At 37.9% G+C, this 23,503-nt stretch overlaps 2 protein-coding genes across 3 annotated transcripts; one reads left to right on the top strand and one right to left on the bottom strand.

The window, feature by feature from the left end:
- Positions 1-1,848: 1,848 nt before the first annotated feature.
- Positions 1,849-13,895, top strand: slc45a1 (solute carrier family 45 member 1). Its single transcript, XM_079395874.1, has 9 exons — positions 1,849-2,032; positions 3,460-3,893; positions 4,392-4,484; positions 5,534-5,758; positions 7,539-8,416; positions 10,233-10,386; positions 11,177-11,353; positions 11,441-11,646; positions 12,163-13,895. The coding sequence occupies exons 2-9, from the start codon at positions 3,470-3,472 to the stop codon at positions 12,433-12,435; spliced, it is 2,430 nt and encodes an 809-aa protein (XP_079252000.1). The 5' UTR covers positions 1,849-2,032; positions 3,460-3,469; the 3' UTR covers positions 12,436-13,895.
- A 1,678-nt stretch (positions 13,896-15,573) lies between these two features.
- Positions 15,574-18,683, bottom strand: LOC306856908 (uncharacterized protein). Of its 2 annotated transcripts, none has more exons than XM_079396454.1 (5): positions 18,294-18,511; positions 17,091-17,207; positions 16,704-16,773; positions 16,536-16,621; positions 15,574-16,457 (listed from the first exon to the last, which is right to left on the bottom strand). In XM_079396454.1, exons 1-5 carry the CDS (start codon positions 18,330-18,332, stop codon positions 16,386-16,388), a joined length of 384 nt encoding a protein of 127 aa, XP_079252580.1. In that variant the 5' UTR covers positions 18,333-18,511; the 3' UTR covers positions 15,574-16,385. The 2 variants fall into 2 exon arrangements, with proteins under 2 accessions (XP_079252580.1, XP_079252581.1); XM_079396455.1 differs by having other exon boundaries at positions 15,582-16,457; positions 16,536-16,618; positions 18,294-18,683.
- Between the last annotated feature and the right edge of the window lie 4,820 nt (positions 18,684-23,503).

Genomic DNA, 23,503 nt, shown 5'->3' with positions numbered 1-23,503 from the left:
GAAGAACTGTTGTGTGTCTCCAAAACACAAAAGGTGTTTGACTTGAAGCAGCACTGCACAGACCTTTCTGTGTATGACATCAAAGTACCCCCAGAGCGATAGAGAGCATTTTTGAATGTTTGTTTTGATATCATATAAATCTTGCTTTTTTGTTAAAGCAGTGTTGCTGTTGTAAAGTTACAGCTACAATTGTGTTGCTGGGTTTTAAAGCAGGGTTTTTTTTTTCTTATCAGTTTGTATTTACAGCAATTTCACTGTCAACACGGTTCAAATGTAGATGAATGGCTACATGTGTGCACACACTGCCAGAGCTGTGTGAGATCACTACCATCCTGCTTTTGTGTGGGTGTTAAATAAAATAGTTTTTTATAGGTTTTTAATATTCTAAAAGCTCTTTATTTCAGTTTTACTTAGTATAAAATATTTTAAGTTGCTTCAGAGGCATAAGGTCGCAGGTATTACATACAACAATAATAAAACAGTGCATTGACATAAAAACGGAAATTATAAGTACTTTTAAAATCAAGTACTTCTGCATTGCTACTTAAGTAAAAATCTGTCTTTACAACTATCACAATATTTGACCAGCAGTACTTTCACTCAATTGTGTACTTGGTCCGCCTTTACATTTAATATTCTGTATTTTTAATTTAAACATCAACAATAACAAATAAATGGAAAATCATATTCCCAGTAATAGAAAACATTGTCTCAAAGTTACGAACGAACGTTCTTCCAGTAATATAATAATAATAATAATAAACTTTATTTTATAAAGCGCCTTTAAAAGCATCTTCTCAAAGAGCTGAACACAATGTAATCAAATACAATAAAAAGCAAAACAAAATCAATAAGCAAATGCAAGTTTAAAAATAAGTGTCTTAAGTTTAAAACCATCATAATTCTGAACTTCCCTAAATTCAAGAGGCAGAGAATTCCAAAGGACAGGGTCATAGAAAGAGAAAGCCTTGTCACCCAGACGTGTTTGAGGAACAACCAACAAGTTTGACTGAGAGGAGCGCAATCTACGACTAGGAGTGTATGGATGCAACAATTCTGTGAGGTAATGAGGTGCCAGGCCATGTAATGCTTTAAAAGTAAGCATCAAAATTTTAAAATCCACTCTAAACCTGTGCACAGATTCTAACACTGGAGTAATATGACTGCCAATCCTAGTCCCAGTTAAAATCCTGGCAGCTGAATTTTGTACATATTGCAGCTGCCGAGCCGGCCCAAGGCATAAGCGAACTAAGCGGCTGCGTAGGGCCCCCGTGGCTACCAGAGGGCCCCCAAGAGTAGTCTACATGAAACGGCCGTTTATTTTATTTTATATTCGTGATATATGTCAATGGACAGTGGCAATTATACAAAGGTACAATATTAAATAATGAAATATTCTATAGGCTACATATCATTTCATTATTTCCATAGCGACGGATTTAGAAAAGTAACAGTTAACAGACTGTTCATTCAAAGTTATCTGGTCTTTGATACAATGTTAGATGGACGTTCTTTTTTATAAACGTTACCACTTACCAGTTTTGGGTGGTTTAAAGAACATTAAGAGTACATTTCTTGAATGTTTGCAAAAAAATAGAATAACATTTTTTCTTTAACGTTCATATAAACACTTCAGAGAGCATTAAAAAAAATTACGTTTTCATATGGGAACGTTAGCAGTTTTGTTTTTGTTATCTGGTTTGACAAAAGTGAAAATGATAAATAATCAATGCAGGATGACATCTTGAAGGTCCTCGTGGCTTGAGGACAGGTGTCAGTTTTCAGTTGATGCTGATGCTGCAGATTGGCGCGGGAGGGGGCGATGCCGTGGCGTCACGCGGGGGAGCCGATGGACGAGAGGAGGAGAGATGCGAGAACAGGGGAAGACTGGAGGAGCACGATAAAAAACGGAGAAATGACTGCGCCTGAAAGCACGGAACAACATGAAATGTTAAACAGCGGCGTCAACATAATGCGTCCTTCCGTCTGCTGTTTGCAAGCCAGTAATGCATGAAGAGCATCCCGGATAAAGGTAACATTTCTGTTTCCATCCACCGCACGCCTCTCACAAAGAACACATGAGTGGAGTCGATTGTATTATCTTTACCTTGAAAGCGGATGATTAGGGTGATTATCACACCTCTGAAGTGGTCAAACACGTCTAGCTTTCCGTGCAATCATCCTTCTTTTCATCCATAATTAAAAAAAATTATGAATCAACGATTACGTGCGCTTTTTATTCTCGCACAATAGAGAGAACCTCGCGCATTTCTCAGAAGTGTGCAGGAACGAGGCTGCAGTTATGCGTTTTGCTTCCTCAGCTATGGAGAGACCACATGTGCAATGCGCATCTTGACAGTGGAGCTGCGCATTGGTTGCAGTATGTCGTGTCCACGAGGGGAGAAGAAGAAGAAGTGTCATATCACTGACCTCCTTGAAGCAATGGCGCTTCAGCACGATGCACTTCACTGCTAATTTGATGTATAAAACCGCTTTTGTGATGCTTTTCACAATGGCTTTAAGTAATTGTGTTATTTTGCTCTCTAACTCAATGTCACCATGACCTACACTCTTAAAAATAAAGGTTCTTTATGGCATTGCTTGTTCCATAACATCCATGGGATATTTCTAGGTTCTTTAGTGTGGAGAAATCAAATAAGCTGTTCTTCACAGCTAACAAGGAATGTTCTCAGAACTCTGGCTACACCTGCCTGCAAGGTTCTCTCAAAGATAATAAATACATGTTCTTGCAGTAATGTTAATTCAGAGTTATCTGGTCTTTCATAATGTTCTCAAAATGTTAACACAAAAACATTATTTACACATCACTCATGGAACTTTTGTTTTTTACTAAAACAATTTAGATGGATGTTCATCTGGCATTTTTAAAAAAAATGTTAGCATGTTTCAGAGTGTTCAGAGAACATTCAAGAGTAACATTCCCATAAAACTGGAATGTTCCCTTAATGTATGCATAGTCTAATCGAGACAAAAATGCTCTTAAAACATTTGGATGCTTTGAACGTTCAGAGAACATTTAATTGTTTCCATGATGCTTGCAAAATGATAAAACTGGAATGTTCCTTTAATGTTCGCATAACCAAGAAAAAAACATTTGAAAAAACTACAAAGATATAGTTCTCAAGAATAGCAGAGTCCACACCACAGCTAAAACAATAAAGGCACAATCAATCATGCTATCACGAGCTCGAGAATTTAAAGCGGCAGACGAGCGTGTGCTGAGAATAAACAGACGATATCGGACGCTAATATAGTTATCTTTATAGTTATCATTCTTGGTGTGAACGGGGCTTTAATGTTAACAAAATGTTCTAAGAACAACTGTTTACTGAAAATGATTCTTCTAGGGCATTTTGGAAGCGTGTAAGAGCGCTTTGTACAGCTACCACTGTGCTGGAGCAGCAAAAGACTGCTTTTTTCTGTCTTTTTCCCTTGTAGTGTGAGCAGAATGTCATCTCCTGGAATGGGCACCCTGAGCGACCCCCTGTTGTCCAGTCCTGTAGGGGGGAAGTTTGGGACTACCCAGGAAAGCACCTGGAGACCCACTCTGTCCAAAACGTCCAGTTTCCCATTGTCCACCACACGGCACCTCAGTCACAGAGCCAACAACTTCCAGAGGCACCCGAAGCGACGGAAACTGATCAGACCGTCTCCGCCACCACCGCCGAACACGCCATGTCCCCTGGAACAGCTCGACCTGAGCGAACTTCCTCCGAGACGCACTTTCCCCGAGCTTCTCTTCAATGGCTGCATTTTGTTTGGGATCGAATTCAGCTACGCGATGGAAACGGCGTACGTCACACCTGTGTTACTTCAGATGGGGTTGCCCGACCAGTTCTACAGTCTTGTGTGGTTCATCAGTCCAATTTTAGGTTTGTTCATAAAAAAACAGTTTTGAAGACTATCCCAGCTAACAAATTTAGGTTATAAAAACAAACAATGTTTTGAAATGTTTAAAAATGTTGACATGTCCAGTTTTTTTGACATGATTGTAATGTTATTTAAAGGTTACAAAAAAGTTTTTTCTTATTATTCTGCAAATTTTATTCTCATCCGAAGATATAACGTCATTTGAATGTTTATTCTTAATATTCTAAGAATGTTTTCTTTCAAAATTATAAGAACATATATCAGGTAGAAATAACATGTTTTCTCTTATGTTCCATTAACGTTACTTTAAAACCATTTTGTCCTAACCTGTATAACTTTAAAAAAAACATTCATGGGATGGGATCCTGGCCGCTCTATTGAATATGAAAATGTCAAAGCGAATGAGGAATTTAAAAGTGAAGGGCTGTCAAGTTAAAGTTTTTTATAGCCAACATTTAGCCAGTAAAGTTTTGATGTCGATCTTCTTTTACGATTCCCAGGATTCCTACTGCAGCCAATTCTTGGGGCATGGAGTGACCGATGTACATCTCGCTTTGGCCGCAGGAGACCTTTTATTTTTGCCCTGGCAATAGGTAAGACGTGTGAAATTAGTTATTGCAAACTTCACTAATTGATCTCTTTGTTTGCTCTTTAAAGGATTAGCTAACTTCCAGAATGAAAATTTCCTGATTTTTACTCAACCCTGTGTCATCCATGATTCATGTCTTTCTTTCTTCGGTCGAAAAGAAATGAAGGTTTTTCAGGAAAACATTCCTGGATTTTCCTCCATATAGTGGACTTCAGTGTTGGCCAATGGGTTGAAGGTCCAAATTGCAATTTCAGAGGGCTTCAAGTGCGGCTTCAAAGGGCTCTACATGATCCCAGCTGAGGAGTAAGGGTCTTATCTAGCGTAACGATCGGTCATTTTCTAAGAAGAATACAACTTTTAATCACAAATGCTCGTCTTGCACCAGGCCAACCTCAGTGTAAGTCACGTTGGAAAGGTCACACGTGTCGTAGGCAAAAGTACTGAAACAGTGTTTATAAAGTAAACGTGCAAAGAAAGTCAAATGCTCTTTACAAAAAAAAGCAAAACAATGATGTCGGGTGATTTTGAAGTTGGAGGAGAAAATGAGATGCAGTTTTTCACCCTACCTTACCTTTTTGAACCAAAGTACACAGACGAAGAACTAACCGCGCATGACCTTTCCAACGTGATTATGTAATGCGTGAAGTCACGCATGGGCATCGCAGAGCTAGTGCAAGACAAGCGTTTGTGCTTAAAAAGTATATAATTTTAAAAATGTTTTAGAAAAAGACCTATTGTTTCTGCTTCTCTGCTGGGATCATGTAGAGCCCTTTGAAACTCCATTGAAAATGCAATTTTGATCTTCAGCCCATTGGCCACCGTTGAAGTCCACTATATGGAGAAAAATCCTGGAATGTTTTCCTCAAAAACATTAATTTCTCTTCAACTGGAGAAAGAAAGACATGAACATCTTAGATAACATGGGGGTGAGTAAATTATCAGCAAATTTTCATTCTAGAAATGAACCAACACTTTAACGTGATACTGTTTCAGGTTTTAAAACTCATTTTTAATTTAAAATACTTTGATGTTGCTCTTTTGGTGTGTTTGCAGGGGCTCTGCTGGGTCTAACGCTGGTGCTGAATGGACGGGACATTGGATCGGCTGTGGCGGACACCACCCTGGATCACAAGTGGGGCATCGTGCTGACGGTGTGCGGCGTGGTTCTGATGGACTTCAGTGCCGACTCAGCAGACAACCCCAGTCATGCGTACATGATGGATGTGTGTAGCCCAGAGGACCAGGACCGAGGCCTAAATATACACGCTCTTCTGGCAGGTTAGAGAAAAACTTGGAGATTAATTATGGTTAAATGTTCATTTGAAGGGGTCATCGGATGCAAAATTCACTTTACAAGTTGCTTGAACATAAATGTGTGTTGGAAGTGTTTGTACACATCCATCCTATAATGATAAAAATCCACCCTGTGGTTTTTTTAAATCCCTATTTTAAAATCCTGTTCTGAGATTCCTGTCAGAATGAGGTAGATCTGTACAGACTGCTCCCACGATAGTTAATTGACAAGGCCGTCTCACCTTAGACCCGCCCTGAGAGAACTGAGAGCTGTCCGCCTCCGGTGCAGGGGAAGACGAGGTGTCTTAGATTAAGCGATTGAGGTGTTCTGTTGTTGGATGTAATAATGAACATAGCAGTCGTCATTTACTCCCGACATCTGAGCCACTGAAGAGGCAGAGGATTAACGCTACTTTCATTTTTGAAGGGAATGCGATGATCCCCGATCTGCCTAAATGCGTCTATGTTCACCCGAATCATTCGTGATCCAGCTTCATCTACAGAAGAATGAGTCTAAGGTTTTTTTTTTTATGAATCTTTGCTAATTGCCTTTCCTAATAATGTGCTACTTAGCCAGTTTCGCGGCTGAAGTTTACAGTCTGCTCGTCACTCCACAGAAGAGAGGGGCGGGGTCAACAGAGCTCATTAGCATTTAAAGCAACATGGACTAAAAAAACGGCTTGATGAAGACAGGGTAAAGAAGGTGTTTTTTACACTACCACTGAGACATTTTAACCAAAGTATGTTATAGACTTTTCATTAAGACCCTAAAGAATCATACCAACTTGTGGAAAATGGGCATCCGATGACCCCTTTCTTTTGTTTTTAAATTAACAGCTTGAGTCGTGGTTTTCACATAAGGACTTTTTTTCTCATAATTCTCAAAATCTAATATATGTCTAATCACATCAGTGTTGTTTTAGTAATATTTCTATACCACTATAATATTTATTCATATTTTGAATTAGCTTTTATTTTTATATTTTCAGCTTTTAGTTTAATACTTTTTTTTGTTATTTTTGTCTGTTGTACACATCCTTTAAGTTTTTGTTTATTAATTATTTTGGCTAATTTGACTTTTATTTGTTAAAAATGTATTGCTCCCAGATCAATTTAACACATTTAATCATATTTAATTAATTTCCCCAAACCTGTTATTTTATTATTAATTATAAATTATTGTAGTATATTATTTTGTAACTTTTGTCACATCACTTTCATTAGTTTAAAAAAATTAGCATTTAGTAATTTTCATACTTCAACTTAAACTAATCAGTTTTTGATTTTGTCTAATTTGACGATTTCAGTTACCTATAAAAGTATAGTACTCCTTGATCCATTTAACACATTTTACCAAATCCAAAGGAGTTTTAGTTTAGTATTATTTATATATTATAATAGTATTTATGTATTTTGAATAAGCTAGTCTTTTTATACTTTCAGTTTTTATTTTAATTTTAGTGTTAGTAATTTAGTACTTACTAAACATTTATTTTAGTTGCAGTATTTTTTTTGTAGTTGTAGTTGCCACGGCAAGTTTTCAAATGTTCCAATATGTTCTAATATTTATATTTTATTCTATTTCAACTACAAAAGAAAAACATTTACATTTTTGTTTACGTTTTTTAAGTTTTAAATTTCATATTTATGCTTTATTTTATTTCAGCTTTATTTCAATGACCAAACCCATTTTTTAATAGTCTTACATGTAGTTAAGAATAACAACACTGAATCACAGTACTGCTTCGTCTTTAATTTAACCCAGGTCTTGGCGGTGGCTTCGGCTACATCGTGGGTGGCATTAACTGGGACAAAACTGAGTTCGGAAGGTCGATGGGTGGCCAGCTCCGGGTCATATACCTGTTCACCAGCATCACCCTCGCTGCCACCACGGCCATGACCCTCACCAGTATCCCAGAGCGACCTCTACCCCAGTCCCAGCATCAAACCAGGAGCACCCGCAGCCTCAAGAGTCCCAATCTTCCTCTGCCGCCCTCCCCACCTCCTCCCGGAGCTGCTGCGGACCAGGATGACGAGGATGAGGACGAAGCCCTTTATAACAGCCATTTCGCCAATTGCCGCTACCAGGATCCACTGGGCCGCTCGAGTAGCGCCAACGCACGTCTCTACGCAGGCCTCACCAGCCCCATTTCCCCTCTGAGTCCTCTGACGCCCAAATACGGCAGCTTCATCAGTCGGGATAACTCCCTCACGGGCATTAATGAGTTTGCTTCCTCCTTAGGCACCTCCTACATAGACAGAGTATTAATCGAATGCTACACCGGACAGCAGACTCCATTAGAACCCGAGGTGGTGGCTCCGCCTCTTCCTCCTGGGGACACGCCCCCTCCTCCTCAAAGTCAAATGCCTGCCGCAAATGAAGTTGCACAGCAAACCAAACTCTCGCAGCCTAATGGAGAACTGTTGGCGACTGAAGCGCTGCAAGCTAATGAGCAAAAGCTAGCCATTGAACCTGCTGACCAGCCTAATGAGGGCCAACAGGCTGCGTCAGGGTTACAGCGAGGCAGTACCTCAGGGATACTGAAGCGCCCCCAGAGTCTGGCCTTAATGGAGGACCCGCTGATTGCTCCGAGCGGTGGTTTGGACAACAGTCGTAGATGCACTGTCACCTTCAGTCAACAGGTCAGTTTGTCTATGTGCATAAATATATTTTTACCTTATTTAAACTAATTGCCTTAGTATTACTATCAGAATCAAATATTACTTACATGCTCCTCATAATATATTTTGAATTAGCTTTTCTTTTAAGTTTTTAGTTACATTTTAGTTTCAGTTTTAGTCATTTTATGTGCTTTTGTCTGTAATGTCTATTCAGCTTTATTTTTATTTCAGTTATAGCACTTGTAGTACATGAACTTAATATTAGTTAGTTGCTAAGTCAAGAATTTTTTTGTTTATTAATTAGTTTTTGCTAATTTGACTTTAAATTTAAATATAAATGTATATTACTCCCAAATCCATCTCCCATTTTACTGTATTTACATCAATTACCTGAAAACCAGTGTTATTTTAAGTGTTATCAATATACTGTAATAGTATTTATTATTTTTTTATATGAGTTGAAAACAAATTAATCAGCTGAAAACAGCTGATTTTGAAAGAGTAAAAAGGGTGTTTTTTACACTACCATTGAGAAATCTTAACCAAAGTATGTTATAGACTTTTCATTAAGACCCTAAAAAATCATATCAACTTGTGGAAAATGGGCATCTGATGGCCCCTTTAAAGCATTCTTTTGTTTTGAAATTAACTGCTTGAGTCGTGGTTTTCACATAAGGACTTTGTTTTCTCATAATTCTCAAAATCTAATATACAGTGCCCTCCATAAGTATTGGAGCAGTAAAGACAAAATTGCTCTGTTGGCTGTGGAGTCAAGACATTTGCAAATATGATTAAAAGATGAATATGAGACAAAACTACAGAATGTCACGTTTTATTATTGGGTGATTCAACACATATATGTTTTACCAAATAAAAAGAACAGCACTTTTAGAGTTCATCCCACTCATTGATGTGAGCATAAGTATTGGGACAGTTGAACATAAGGCAGATATAAAAGATTAAAAGCTATTATTTAGTTGCAGATCCCTTGCACACAATCACAGCAGTGAGTCTGTGACCCATAGACATCACCAGACTCTTGCTCTCATCCTTTGAAATACTTTTCCCAGCCTTTAATGCAGACGATTCCAATTGTTGCTTGTTTTGGGGAGTTTCTGCCTTTACTCTCTTCTTTTTTTTGAATTAGCGTTTTATTTTTATATTTTCAGTTTAACTTTAGTTTCCGTTTTAGTCATTTTGTTATGTGTCTTTGTCACTTTGATTATTTTTTAATGTCTATTTAGCTTTCATTTATTTTATTTCAGTTTTAGCTTTAATGATTTTAGTAGTTGTTAAACATTTGTATTTCGGTTATTTTCAATATGTTTATTATATTTGTTTCTTAATTATTTTGAATAATTTGACATCTAAAAGAATAGTTCTCCCAAATAGGCCTACATTTAACAGATTTTGTCATATTTAAATAAATTTACTTAATTTCCTCATTTTTATATTTGTGTATTATTATTAATATTTTGAATTACATGTACATTTAGGTATTGAATTAGGTATTATTTGTACATTTTCAGTTTTTATTTTAATTTTAGTTTCAGTTTAAGTAATTATGTTGTAATATGCTTTTGTCATTTTCATCTTTTATATTTCTGTATAGTTTTATTTTCTTTCAGTTTAAAGTAATTTTAGTACTTCAACTTTATTTTATTTCACTTAGTTGCCCAGGCAATATTTCTTATTCTTGTTTCTTGTGTGTGTGTGTGTGTGTGTGTGTGTGTGTGTGTGTGGTGTGTGTGTGTGTGTGTGTGTGTACTCATGCATATTTATGTATAGGCCTATAACTTGCCATTGCTCTTTAGTATGTTTTTGCTCTTTTCCCAAGGTGGCAAATATACTGCTGAATGGCATGCGTTATGAGAGTGACCTCAGTGGCACCCATGAAGCAGCAGACTCTCAAATGTCAATAAAGCTGCTTTGTACCGCCATCTACAGGATGCCTCCATGTTTACGAAGCCTGTGCACCAACCATTTCCTGGGTAATATAGGTTTTGAATTTCATTAGGCATATACAAAATGTTGTTTTAATAATAAACACAGACATTTCACGTAGGCTTCAAATAGAGGTTTTGATAACAGAATTAGAGACCTACAGCAGATCAAATTTCTTAACTACAATATGCTTGCATTAGCTAACAATGTATCACCCGGCCCAAACAGGATTTGCTGATGGGTTTTTTTTTCTGAGTTTGCTAAAAATATTTAAATACTTTTCTAAATAAATTCAAGTTAACTGAAAGAATGCTGAAATAAAACAAAATGTAAATGTCATATAATTGTAAATGTCAAATTAATGAACAAGAAAATTAAAGAACGTACGTAAACGATTTCTCCTTGGGAACTAACTGAGATCAAATTGAGGTACGTTGAAATACTAAAGTTACTAAAACAGAAATAAAAAGAAATTAAAGCTAAAAATAAATATTTTTAAAATAAATTACAATGTTATTTGTTATTATTATGTTATTATTTTTTAATAATAAATATGATTTTTTTTGCAAAAATACTAAAACAAAAATTTAAACAAAAAATATCAAATAAAAGCTAAATTAATTAATAATACTAAGGTGAAACCAATTTTTGGGAACACATTTAAATATTTGTTAAATAGATCTGTTCTTTTATAGGTAACGAAAACATAGTTAAATTAGCCAAAATAATTAATAAAACAAAAAACATGAGCATGGGGTTCGGCTAATATAAAATGATTTTTAAAATGTTTTTATGTCCAAATCTTTCCTCTTCCATCACAAATGTTGACTGACACAGGTTGGTTATCGTTCGAGGGGATGCTGCTCTTCTACACGGACTTTATGGGGGAGGTTGTGTTTGGTGGCGACCCGAAGGCCCACCACGATTCAGAGGAGTACAAGCGCTACAACTCCGGCATCACCATGGGCTGCTGGGGGATGTGCATCTATGCATTTAGTGCTGCTTTTTATTCAGGTTAGTGAAAGCGTGACCATACAATTCGAGCATACACAAAGATTATTTCATATTCACATGACTTTCTTCCGTCTTTTCTTCTTGCAGCCATTCTTGAGAAGCTGGAGGAGCGGTTCTCATTGCGTTCTCTGTATTTTTTCGCCTATCTGGCCTTTGGTTTGGGCACAGGGCTGGCCACTCTCTCCACCAACCTGTACGTGGTGCTGTCTCTCTGCGTCACCTACGGCGTTCTCTTCTCTTCTCTCTGTACGCTGCCTTACTCTCTGCTCTGTGAATACTACCAGAGCCCGCAGGTGAGAACACAAACTAAATAAATCATGTTTATGTGAACGCACGCATAGATATACATTAATATACTCACTATTTCAAAAGAATATCATGCAAATGAAACATTATTTGTGAACTCAGCTAAAAGAGAATGTTTTCAGAACGCTCTGGGAAGGTTCTCGTAAAGTTATAAACAAATGTTATATTAGTAACATTATATAAATGTTTGTTTAAAGTATATGGTTTTCAATAATGCTCCCAAAATGTTAGCACAAACCCATATTTAACATTATAAAAACATACATTGTTCATGGAACATATTAGCTGAACCTTCAACTAACATTTTTTAAATGTAACAACTTTCAAAAGAAGCATTCAAATTGATAAAATAGAATGTTTCCTTAAAGTTCGCATAGCCAAAAAAAATGGAAGTGAAACATTTTAGAAATAACATTTTTTTTTATGACATATGAATAAATTGATGGGAAAGAGGACGTACTGTCACCCTTTGTCAATGACAACTTGTCATGTTGTTCCTGCAGTTCTGCGGCTCATCGGAGGACGGGACCAGGCGTGGTATGGGGGTGGACATCTCCCTGCTCAGCTGTCAGTACTTCCTGGCACAGATCCTGGTTTCGGTGGCGATGGGTCCTCTGACATCGCTGGTGGGTGGGGCCCAGGGCGTGATGTACTTTTCGAGTCTGATGTCATTTGTGGGGTGCCTGTACTCCTCACTGTGTGTGGTGTACCATCTGCCACCACCCGAGGGTGAGCCTCCCCAGAGTGAGACGCAGCCACTGCTGGTGCACATTTAGACCTGATCTCTCACACACCGGGTCCAAAATTAACACTCCAGAAGCAGCAGACAGGTAACTTTTTGCCACATGAATTAAATCATAATGTAAAACAATAAAGCTCTTTGATACCTGGGAATCAAAGAAAAGAAATCCTAACAGTGCAATTAGTAAAAGATCATTCACTGTCATGCATCTTCAAACTAATTTTTCTCTAGTGGAAAACTTCCATCAGATGTTTATATGAAACCTTTTTTTTAATTATTTTATTTACAGAACTTCAGTGCACTGTGTTGGACAAATTTGACCCCCAGAATCATGTTTTTGTAGGATACAGATATACGAAACATAAACAGTTAAATAATTCCTTTTTTAAAAGTACAAAAAATATACATACATCGGGCCCATAAGTCTAAATTAAAATATTTCACATAAAACAAACAAAAATAAATAGAAAGATTTCTCAAGGTGAAAATACATTTAGCAGATAAAGGATAATACATTTAGATTCTTGTGTATATAGAAAGAGTTTATTTGCAAAAACAGATAACTCAGTGTTTTATTTTAATTTTCAAAAATCATGTTTTTATTGTGTTAGCTGTATTTTTTACTTATTTTTTTAACCTTATCAAAATAACCCAACTGCAGTTTGATTGTGATTAATTGGAAAGCACAATGAAAAAACATGATTTTTGAGTTATCTGTTTTTGCAAATGAACTCTTCATATATATAAGATATATATTAAATACTTGTATTGCAGTAAATTGTAAAATTGTCAGCTTCATGACATGCATAGTGCACAAACGAAATATTAATTGTCATTTGTAATCATTTTAGATGGTTTCAATTAAACAAGACTTCTGGACCCCCGTGTATATTAAATTTCCCAGCTGTTGTCAGACATGGTAAAAGTTAATTTTGGACCCCATACACACACACAACAAACAGCTCAGACTCCTGCGCTTGCTTCAGATACACCTTCCTCACCTTACACCACACGTGTGCAGTACTGGAGATGTGAGAGGGTAAAAGAGCTGCGATTTTGACTATGCATCTCACTCAGATTTCTAATGTAAGCATGCTGCAACAGCGACTGCATGACGGCAGGCTTGTGTAGTGTGTGTGTGTGTGTGTGTGAGAGAAAGCGTGTTTGCGTACATGTAATGCCTGACTACTTTCATCTGGCTTGTACATAATGTGAAATGTTTAGGGTTTTTTTTACTGTCGATTCCTCACGGAGGACAAAGCCAAAACTGTTTATAGCTCCCTGAACTCTCTTTATGTGGTTTCTGTTCAGCTAATTGTTAAAGTTCATTGCTTTTAATAAACGTAAAACCCCTCTCACATATCCAAAGCAAATGTATGCTGTCGATGAACTGTTTGAAGATGTCACCTGTCGGTTTGTTTGCATGTAAAGCCGCATTGATGCCTTACTGTAGGCCTCTGTTTCAAACTGTACCCCAGTAAAACAGAGAACGTGTGTGTGTCTATTAGTTATTCGGTTTGCATATAGCATTTTCAAGTGATCAGGCTCATCATTTGAATACTAGCTAGCTACTACACACATCCTTAAGAGTACCAATATTCCTGTCGCATGTGTGCCATACTGTAACATGGCTTAACACTGGTGGACGCTCCAATGACATATTGATAAGAAAAACATAAATGAAGTATTTATGGTTCCCCTACTGAGCCATGTCATGGAACGCACGCTCTCATGCCTGCTTCCCTGTGGTCTGCCGTGATCGTTGTAATGACAGTCGTTCTTGTCATTATCAGGCAGAGCGGACGTTGAGGCTGGGGTGTGAGTGATCGCTATATGGAAACAGGCCCCGTGCGGAAGAACGAGCCGAATGTATTGTTCGGTGACTCCAACAAATCTGGACAAGCGATATGGACTCTCCACCAGAGCGCTCACAATTGTGCGCTTGTATTGCTAAGCATCTTTTTTGTTATGTTTGTTTCGCTTTGCAATACATGCAGCACATCAAACCTTTAAAAACTCCAGGTAGCAAGCCATTCTAGAACTGGTTGAGAGCAAATTCATAATCACATTCTTTTCCTCAGTCATGTGTAATCTACACAAGCATGTACAGATATCTTCCACTAAGGAAACTGATGTAAGTTGCATTGTACAGGTTAATGCTCTGAGAATTAAACAGTTGTCACACGACGAAGGTTTTCTGCTGCAGGTGTCGTTCGTACAAAAGAAGACTGGTGTAGTTTTTAGTAAATACATGATCAGAGGGTGGAAAGTTTAACCAGCAGGGGGCGCATTAGGGTCTCAAATGGAGGTCAAACTGACCCTATTAAAGGAGTAGTTCACCCAGAAATGGAAATTTGATACAAATTTTACTCAGGCCATCCAAAATACAGTTGAGTTTGTTTCTTCATCAGAACAGATTTGGAGAAATTTAGCATTACATTACTTGCTCACCAATGAATCCTCTGCAGTGAATGGGTGCCGTCAGATTGAGAGACTAAACATCTGGTAAAAACGTCTTAATCCACACCGCTCCAGTCCATCAGTTAACGTCTTGTGAAACCAAAAGCTGCATTTTTATAAGAAACAAATCCATCGTTAAGGCGTTTTAACTTCAAGCCCATAATTGTGTCCCCTGTTGGCCTCTCACATCAAAATTCATATTTGTTTTGAACTGTTTGGCTTGTAAACAGTTATCTGTGCATATTTCCCTCTGGATTTTCACTAGAGAATGAAATATCAATAGAAGACTCGTATTTTAGCCAGAAGCAACGGTTTGAAGTTAAAGATGTCTTTATATTTTCTCATGACTGATATTAATGATGGGTTGGAGTCATGTGGATTACTGGGATGTTTTTATCAACTATTTGGACTCTCGTTCTGACGGCACCCATTCATTGCAGAGGATCCATTGGTGAGCACGTAATGTAATGCTGCATTTCTCCAAATCTGTTCCCATGAAGGGAGTAAAACATTTAGCAACTTTCTAATTTTGGGCAAACTATTCCTTTACCCTTTTTGCAAGAAGGTACTTTTACTTTTTGAGCTTCAGTTGAGGTCAGTCCTCTTGCACATACTTGGTGCATGTCCAATCTTGTTTCAAACAGCTTTAAAAAAAAAAAAAAAAAAGGTTTCACAACCCCCAACACAACGTTAAGAAAAGACCCAAGAGGCACTGGTTTTAAAAAGACAAGACTGGGTTTTTTTTTTATTTATAATCCTGAACCAAACTATACAAAGCAGTGGTCAAAAAGCAACCAAAACACAACAACAAAAAAAGTTTAGCTTGAAGGACTGAAAGAACACCAGTACCAGCATACAGTTCTGTTATAGATTGTTTTTTTCGTTTTTTTTCATTCTGCACTTCCCATATAAAACACAATGATAAAACAAAACCCCCAAAACTGTACATAAGGATAGAAAGATACAATCCTTTTAAATGCATATGGAACAAAAGACCTTCAAGATTTAAAAAGGGGTTAATTAACATGTTAAGAGGGCAGGCGATGTGTTGACTAAGGAATCCCTCTCATTTATATGAGCCATCTGTTATGTTAACTGATCTGCCAAAGCGAGGGATTAACTTCTAGCAGCACAACCAGGTTAAACATTGTCTATTAGCCCCTGCTTAAAACTCATCTTTGGTCTTTAGTGGATCAGAAAAATGTCACCCATGAAAATGACAGAACTTTAGGCTTTCAGTTGCTTGTGTGTACATCCGCTGGTCAAATAACAGAGTAGAATGTGTGCTTGTTAAACGTTTGCTCAAATAAACATCGTTTCTTTTACTACAGGGTTCTAATGTTGGTCCTATACCAATAAATAAGGTCTTACAAAAGGGGACAGGGTCATGATGTTATGGGCCTCAGTGCAATAAAAACGATCTTGTGGCGGCGAAAAGAAGGTCTGTGAAATATACAGGAAAGCACAAACTCTACTAGGTCAAACTGACCATACAGACAGAGCTACTGAAGGGCGGTGAGAGCTTTAGGCTTTGACCTCAGCCTCTGTGGAGTCGCCGTTCTCTTCTGTCTTCTGTTTCTTTGTTTCGACTGCCTCCTGAAAGCAGACGAGCCAAGATTAGATGAGGTAAAGATGACGGAAATGTTGTGAAATGCATCTGAAAGCCAAACCCACCTCCTCCTCAGCTGGACGTTTCACGGGTTGCCCGTCTGCTTCTTCTTCAGCACCGTTCTCCTCCTCCTCCTCTGCTTCTCCTGCTGCTAAAAGCCAAACGGATGTGTCAATAACCGGTTTCTGTACTAGTAACTTATGCAATGATAACATGTGCAAAGTCAAACTCACCCTCCTCATCATCATCCCCACCCTCTTCGTCCTCATGGGCTTCCTCTTCCTTGTGTGAAGCACCGTTAGTCTAAAGCAGAGAAAGCACCATGAGTGAAACCGATACCAAATCTGTTATATCACCAGATGATTAGGGGATTTACGAGCAAAGTCAGCGATTAAGCATCATTACTATCATTTTCAAAGTTTTCGGGAAGGTCAGTTATGTAAAAGCCATGTGCACAGCCTCGAAGCTGTCGTATAAGATGCATCTGTGTCAGTCAGTTCGAACCCTAAACAAAGAGCAGCACGATGAAAGAGGGGGAGGGGGCCCTCCAACACCTGCGCGGCGAGCGGGTACTCGGGGACAAAAGCCACAAGGCCTGCTGGGAAATACTCAACGCTTACTGTTCCATTTCCATTGGCAGGTGCGTCGTCGTTGCCGTTTTCCTTTGCAGCCTCCGCTGCCTCCTCAACCACCTCCTTCTTCTCTTTCAAGTCCACCTCCTTCTTCTCTTTCAAGTCCTGAAATGAAGCAGACGTTTATCGGTTAATAAATAAACCCCCTCCAACTACATAAACAACACAGCGTGAGAGTATCTCACAGGTAGTAAAGGGGAAAGTTTGTTTCCTTGAGTTTCTTCCCCACCCACGCACACAGATGAGCCACAGACCACACACCAGCTGCCTTTTAAAATACATTAAATGACAAACCAACACGAAAACCACCTCAGGTTTTGCCTTTAAACACACTTTTAGAAACTATGCCATCATTTTATTTATCAATTTTGTCAGAATGAGCATCATGTAGGCACAATGGGTCATGTAAATCGCAACTCAATGTGTACTAATATGAAATTATGTCAGAAAAGGTTGCATGTTTAATAGGAACTGCTGTTTAAAAGGGGAAAAAAATGAATCCGATTGATATTTTTTTTCTAATGTTGCCTGTTTTTTTCTCTGAAATCTGCACCACAATAGATCTATTATAGAGACAATCAATTCGTGAATTAACTATTGTTCCGACACACATGCCGAGGTCACTTAAGGTCATTTCGCAGCCGTCTGCCCCTTTTATTCACCGGTAGGAAACGTGAACGCGCACCGGGTTGGAAACAAAAGGAGGCAGAGCGCGCGCCAAGACAACGTGCTCGAGAGACTGGCGCGAATGACTACAGCACGCGGCGGCGATATTCCCGCCTATTCGAGCGGCAGAGATCAAGAGGCTTGACTTCACACACACACACACACACACACACACACATTCAAAGAAAGAAAGAAAAAAAATAGTGTGGCAGATGGTTCACCAATTTAACAGGATATGATTACATTGGGAATATAATGCCGAATTCAGTCCTCAAAGAGGTTTTTATGACTTATTCTTGAATGGAACGCGCGTAACGGTTGTTTATTCAATCATTAATTTAAACACGATTCGGCGCGAACTGTGAATTAACGGAAAAAAGATGCTGAAGAACACTATTTTAACATTTTCTCGATAAGAATAACATTTATCGCTGATAAAACCTCTCACTGACTGGTCGCTTTTTCTCTATTTAATTACCAGGTAGGTCTAATTTCTTCAAATGCAATATTTTCAAGCAAACTAACCTTTGCGGTGATCTCCGGGGCGGTGGTCGTATCAGCCATGATGCTTTATAGAGATGTTTCACAGAAAAGCGATAGAAGCGGTGGAGTGAGGTAGGACGCGGGAGGAAGAGTGAATCAAAACGGACTGAACCTGAGAACTGAAAGCACGTCGAGAGCAGCGCCAACCTCGCTGACATCTGATTGGACAGGAGCTTGCTCACGTAAATCCGCTCTTCGATGTGATTGGAGAGGCTGCTGTCAATTATATTATGAAGCCCCGCCCCACTTGTCTTGTTTTATTGGTGGAATATTTAATTTTATCTTTCGCCCGGTCTTTTAAAAATGCTCATATGAGTATCCAAAAGATCAGGATGGATTTAAGCTATTCTGGTGACTTAAATATACATCTATGGCATTTTTTTGTTTGTTTTGGTGCCTTATATTATTTCTCTTTGTGTAAATTAGATTTTTTTTAGTAATAATATGAATATGTAAATTCATTAACGCGACATTCTTTATTTTTCTTTCTCTTTTGAGGAAGAACTGGCATATTTGTGTGCTATATTTGGTTTTGGTTGCCATTGTTTCCCTTTCTTTTTGATCGTTCACTATTTCCCTTGACCTTTCTTTGACGTCACCTCTTGAGAACTGTTTTGTGTGGAAGCTGCCTCCTAGTCTGCATTTCAGCTTCTTTGGGGGCTTTGTTTACAGCCACAGTTTCATTAGCATGTTGTATTCAGAGGCCATTGTGTCCCAGATGGAGACGCACCAGGCAGCTGTTTCATTCATAATGAGAAGTCACACGGAGATGCTAACATGACTATTCTACACCATCAAACATCTCAGATAACCATCTGATTTATGGCTTGAAAGATAAGCCATATGGTCAACACGAAGACTAGCCTACCTGTTGCACAAGGGGTCAAAACCTCCCTCACATCTGTAATTCCTCAAAAGAAGTAAGTACTCTAGTATACTAAACTATAAATGATATTCTTCCTCAGTAACCAAAAGATATTCTCAGTCAGAAATGTCCATAGCGGTGGAACTTTCCTCAGGATTTTCCTTTGAGCACACTGAGATAAAGACTCCCCTCCCCATCTGAATCCCATCAGATCTGCCATACCGTGGTAACAAAGCCCACTTGGTGGTCACAGATGGTGTGGGCCTATGCTGTGCTCTGTGAGGGGTCAGCATGTAGTCTTTGTTTTATCAGATGGAGTACGCAGTACTAGGCCATTGATTTAAACCTCAGCTTTGACTCCCATTAGAAGCTTAAAACAGTGATTTGGAAACTAAAGCTTTATTCAGACTAGTTTTTCTTAAGGAGCTGAGGTGTAGTTTTTTTCACAACTTGGGTACAAAACATTATGATACAACATGCATACTACTTTTCAGGTGTACTCTGATGAAGTCTAGAGAGGAATATCAATCTTTGCTGCTATAACATTTTCAAAATCTTTCTCATTTATTTTGAAATTTGGCTAATTTTCTTGCTGTGCAAATCTTGTGAATGCATGCCTGGATCACTTTTATTTTGGATTAGGCATTCTGGGTAAAATAATAGAGTGTGGTTCATCCTATTAAAAATATAGGTTACAAAATGGGGTGCTCAGTGGTTCCACAGTCTCTTAAAAATATTTGCCTTTCTGTTGCACAAAAGATTAAAATGTTCTTCACACTAAGAAAAAATGGTTCTTATCAGAAATGTTTAATCTTCAGGAAACAAAAATAGTTCTTATATGGCATCAGTGCAAAAATCCCCTTTTAGAACGTTTATTTTTAAGAGTGAAGAACAAATTTAGATTTTTCCTTCAACAACATTTTTATAATGAATGGAACCTTTTTGTCACTATAGAGAACCTGTTGTGCGACAGAAAGATTCTATGGACGTTAAAGGTTCTTCATGGAACCATAGATGCCAATAAAAACTTTTATTTTTTAAGAGATCATCCAATGTAAAAAAAAAAAAAAAAAATGCACCACTAGCATGGATTTTCAAAAACTCTCCCTGTTTACCATTGGTCAGAAAAACAGATGCTCCACACTCATTGGTTGAGCAGATGTTGATGCTGAAGCAAAGCAGTGTTCGCAGATCATATCCCATCTGCATCAGTACAAGAACATTAACAGCAGTGCCACTCAAAAAATGAATGAAACCGTGCTTAAGAATGAAAACACAAGTCTTTAGATTGAAGGGTGGATGTAATTAGTCCCTATATGATTAGTGTTATATGCATTCTTAATCTGAGGAGGCTTTAAGAGCTTGTGTTTGGATTAGTTTGGAGTTTGGCAGTTTGTCAGAGTGGGTGGAGACACATCAGATTGACAGAAAATGTATTCAATCTCATGAAGCCCTTGTGTGAGTTTGGACCTAAACTCAGTGGAACACATGCACATAGAGGCTCTTTCATTGGGGAAATGAAGACCATATGTAGCAAACACCGAAACAGCCGTCTGCTGCTGGAAGCCCACAATAGACGGGTTTTTTTTTTTTAAAGAAAACACTTCTTGTCCAAGCATTACTCATTCCCTGCAACTGGAAAATGGAAGCAATCGTAGGGGAGAGAATCTTTGTTAGGTCATTTCCTGTAGTTTTTTTCCTTCTAGACCCACAGCCTGCCCACGAGCTAGATTTGTTTCCATGGATACTGGAACAATTCCAACCATTGCCTGCTGGTTTTTAGTACACTCTTTGATGAAGGAAAGCCTCGGAATAACCAGAGATGGGAAGAAGAAGAATAGAGCCCATACGTTCCTGCAATCCTCACATCTTCTTTCATGCAGTACGACTAGTTACTCTTTCTTTCTTTCTTTCTTTCCTGGGATATCAAAAGGTTACACCGTAAAAATATATATTTTTTTCAAAGTTTAAATAATGATTATGTGAAAATTGTTTCTACACAGATTTTCAGTGCAACTGCAAATAAAGATCTGAGATGAAATCAAAATCTACATAATTTACTGTCAGAGACAGTTAACCCAAAATAAAATTTTTGTCATCATTTACTCACCCTCAAGATTTCCAAACCTTCGGTGTTTCTTTATTCTGTCGAACACAAGAGAAGATATTTAGAAAAATGTGGGTAACCAAAAAGTTGACGGAAGCTATTGACTTCCATATTATGGAAAAAAAATACTATGGAAGTCAGATGCATATCTTCAGTGTAATTGCAAATAAAAATCTGAGAAGAAATCAAAATGCATATAATTTACTGTGTTAATCAGAGACGATCCTCCCTATACACAGAATACTCAAGCTGCGAAGGGCCCCCGAAACACCAGGGGGCCTCAAAGATGTTTTAATTTTAGTTTCGTTTTTGATTTTGGCCAGCGGTTATGAAAACATGAATGATCATTTCTTTTAATGCGGTGCGCTGTCACGCTCTCTACATAAAAATCAGCCAAATCGTGTAACGTGAATGTCGTACAGTCTCTTGCAATTACTTAACAAAAAAAAAAAAAAACGAAAGCTTACCGAGCCGCTGAAGAGATACTGTTTCTCGAGTGCTTTCCGCGAGCACGATTCGAGATGGAGTGAAACACGGACAAATGCATTTCATCCATTCTTTAACCCCTAACCCAGAACACTGTTTTCAAAGGTAAATTATGTGAAAAAATAATGTAAAAAAAAAAAAAAAGGAGCATTAACACATGCTAGATTGCACCCTGAGTTACTGAGTTGTCCATTTCTCGTTTTCTGGGTTGGTAGATGCACCGGGGACCCGATTATATCACTTAAACATGGAAAAAGTCAGATTTGATATGTTGCCTTTAATAAAATTAAGTTCCACCTACCTTTTTTAATTTGAATATTTGAATATTGAATACCTTTTTTAATTTGATGCACTACTATCTTTAATATTCAAAGCTGCTATTTACAGTTCTTCCATGAGATTGTACAGGGATTACTTGATCCAAATCATCTAACTCTTCAGCTTTCATAGTGACCTCAGATAACCCCATATATCTGTGGTTACTATAGAGACCTGTCGTCAAAAGTCTGTAACTTCCCCTTTGGTCAGTGAGGGAAGTAATTTGCAGTTGCACCTGAATTTTCGAGACAAAGGGCTGCAACCTGACCCTTGGAATTTCAAGGCTTTAGGGGAGTTTGAGGAGGAGTTTGTCAATGATCAGGGGTCAGCATTAGGGAAGAAAAGGTCACCATAATTGGGGAAATCAGAGGGAGGGCATGGTGTTCCAGCTGTGTGCTTTTGTCTTGAACAGCGGTAATCCTTAACACTGAAAATCAGCCACATGTATACTGAAAAAAAAAAGATTGGTGTAGAAACAAATTTCATTCAGAAATTGCTAGTAAATTTCACAATTTTAGAGTGTAGAAAGCAATTGCTGCAAGGGGTCTGAAACAGACAGTTTTGCATCAGCATATGAAGGCAACCTTTTTAAAATTTAATTCCTCTTTTATAAGTTCCTTTTGCTAACTAACATTAAAAATGTACGTTTTTTCAAAGCCTCAAGTAGTAAAAAATTCAATTCAAACTATTAATGACAATGAACAACATTTATATCTTGCAAAATCTGCACAAATCAATTACAACCAGACATGGTCACCTTTAACCTGCACTTTTGTCCCAACAACTTTTATTTGCATCTTTCATTCAGGCTCTGTGTGCACACTGTAAAACTCCAGGGTCAGTCTTTTGTGTCCTCTATCCAAGCACAGACTTTCTAATAGGGGATGATGCTGTGGAATGCGGCCAATTTGGCCCCCGTCCTGAATCGCTCAATGAGGCATGCTGGGTACGGCAGTAAGTGTGTCCACTGCACTGGCAGTTAACATAACAAAGACTATGAGATGTAGATGAATTAATTACAGAAGTAGGGCAGTTCAAGTAATGGGATTAAAAAAATAACAATAATAACAAAAAATAATAGGAAGATCATAAAAGCACAGCTCTCATCAACAACCTACAAAATCTGGGGAATCATTCATTAATCATTTATTAATATTTTGGATTAGGTGCTGCACAAATGACTAAACAAATGGGACTGGGGGAAAAGTTTGGAATAATTAAGATATTTATTGTTTCTAAACAAGGCTGCATTAAAAATCCAGTAAAAACAGTAATATTGTAAAATATTATTACATTTTTAAAAAATCCATTTTCTATTTGAATATACTTTAAAATGTAATTTATTCATGTGATGCAAAGCTGAATTTTCAGCATCATTACTCCAGTCACCAGTGTCACATGATCCTTCAGAAATCA

Source organism: Barbus barbus (genome assembly GCF_936440315.1).
Source record: "Barbus barbus genome assembly, chromosome: 37".
NCBI lineage: Eukaryota > Metazoa > Chordata > Actinopteri > Cypriniformes > Cyprinidae > Barbus > Barbus barbus.
The sequence above is the reverse complement of the archived record's forward strand: the minus strand, read 5'-3'. Positions and strand labels throughout refer to the sequence as shown.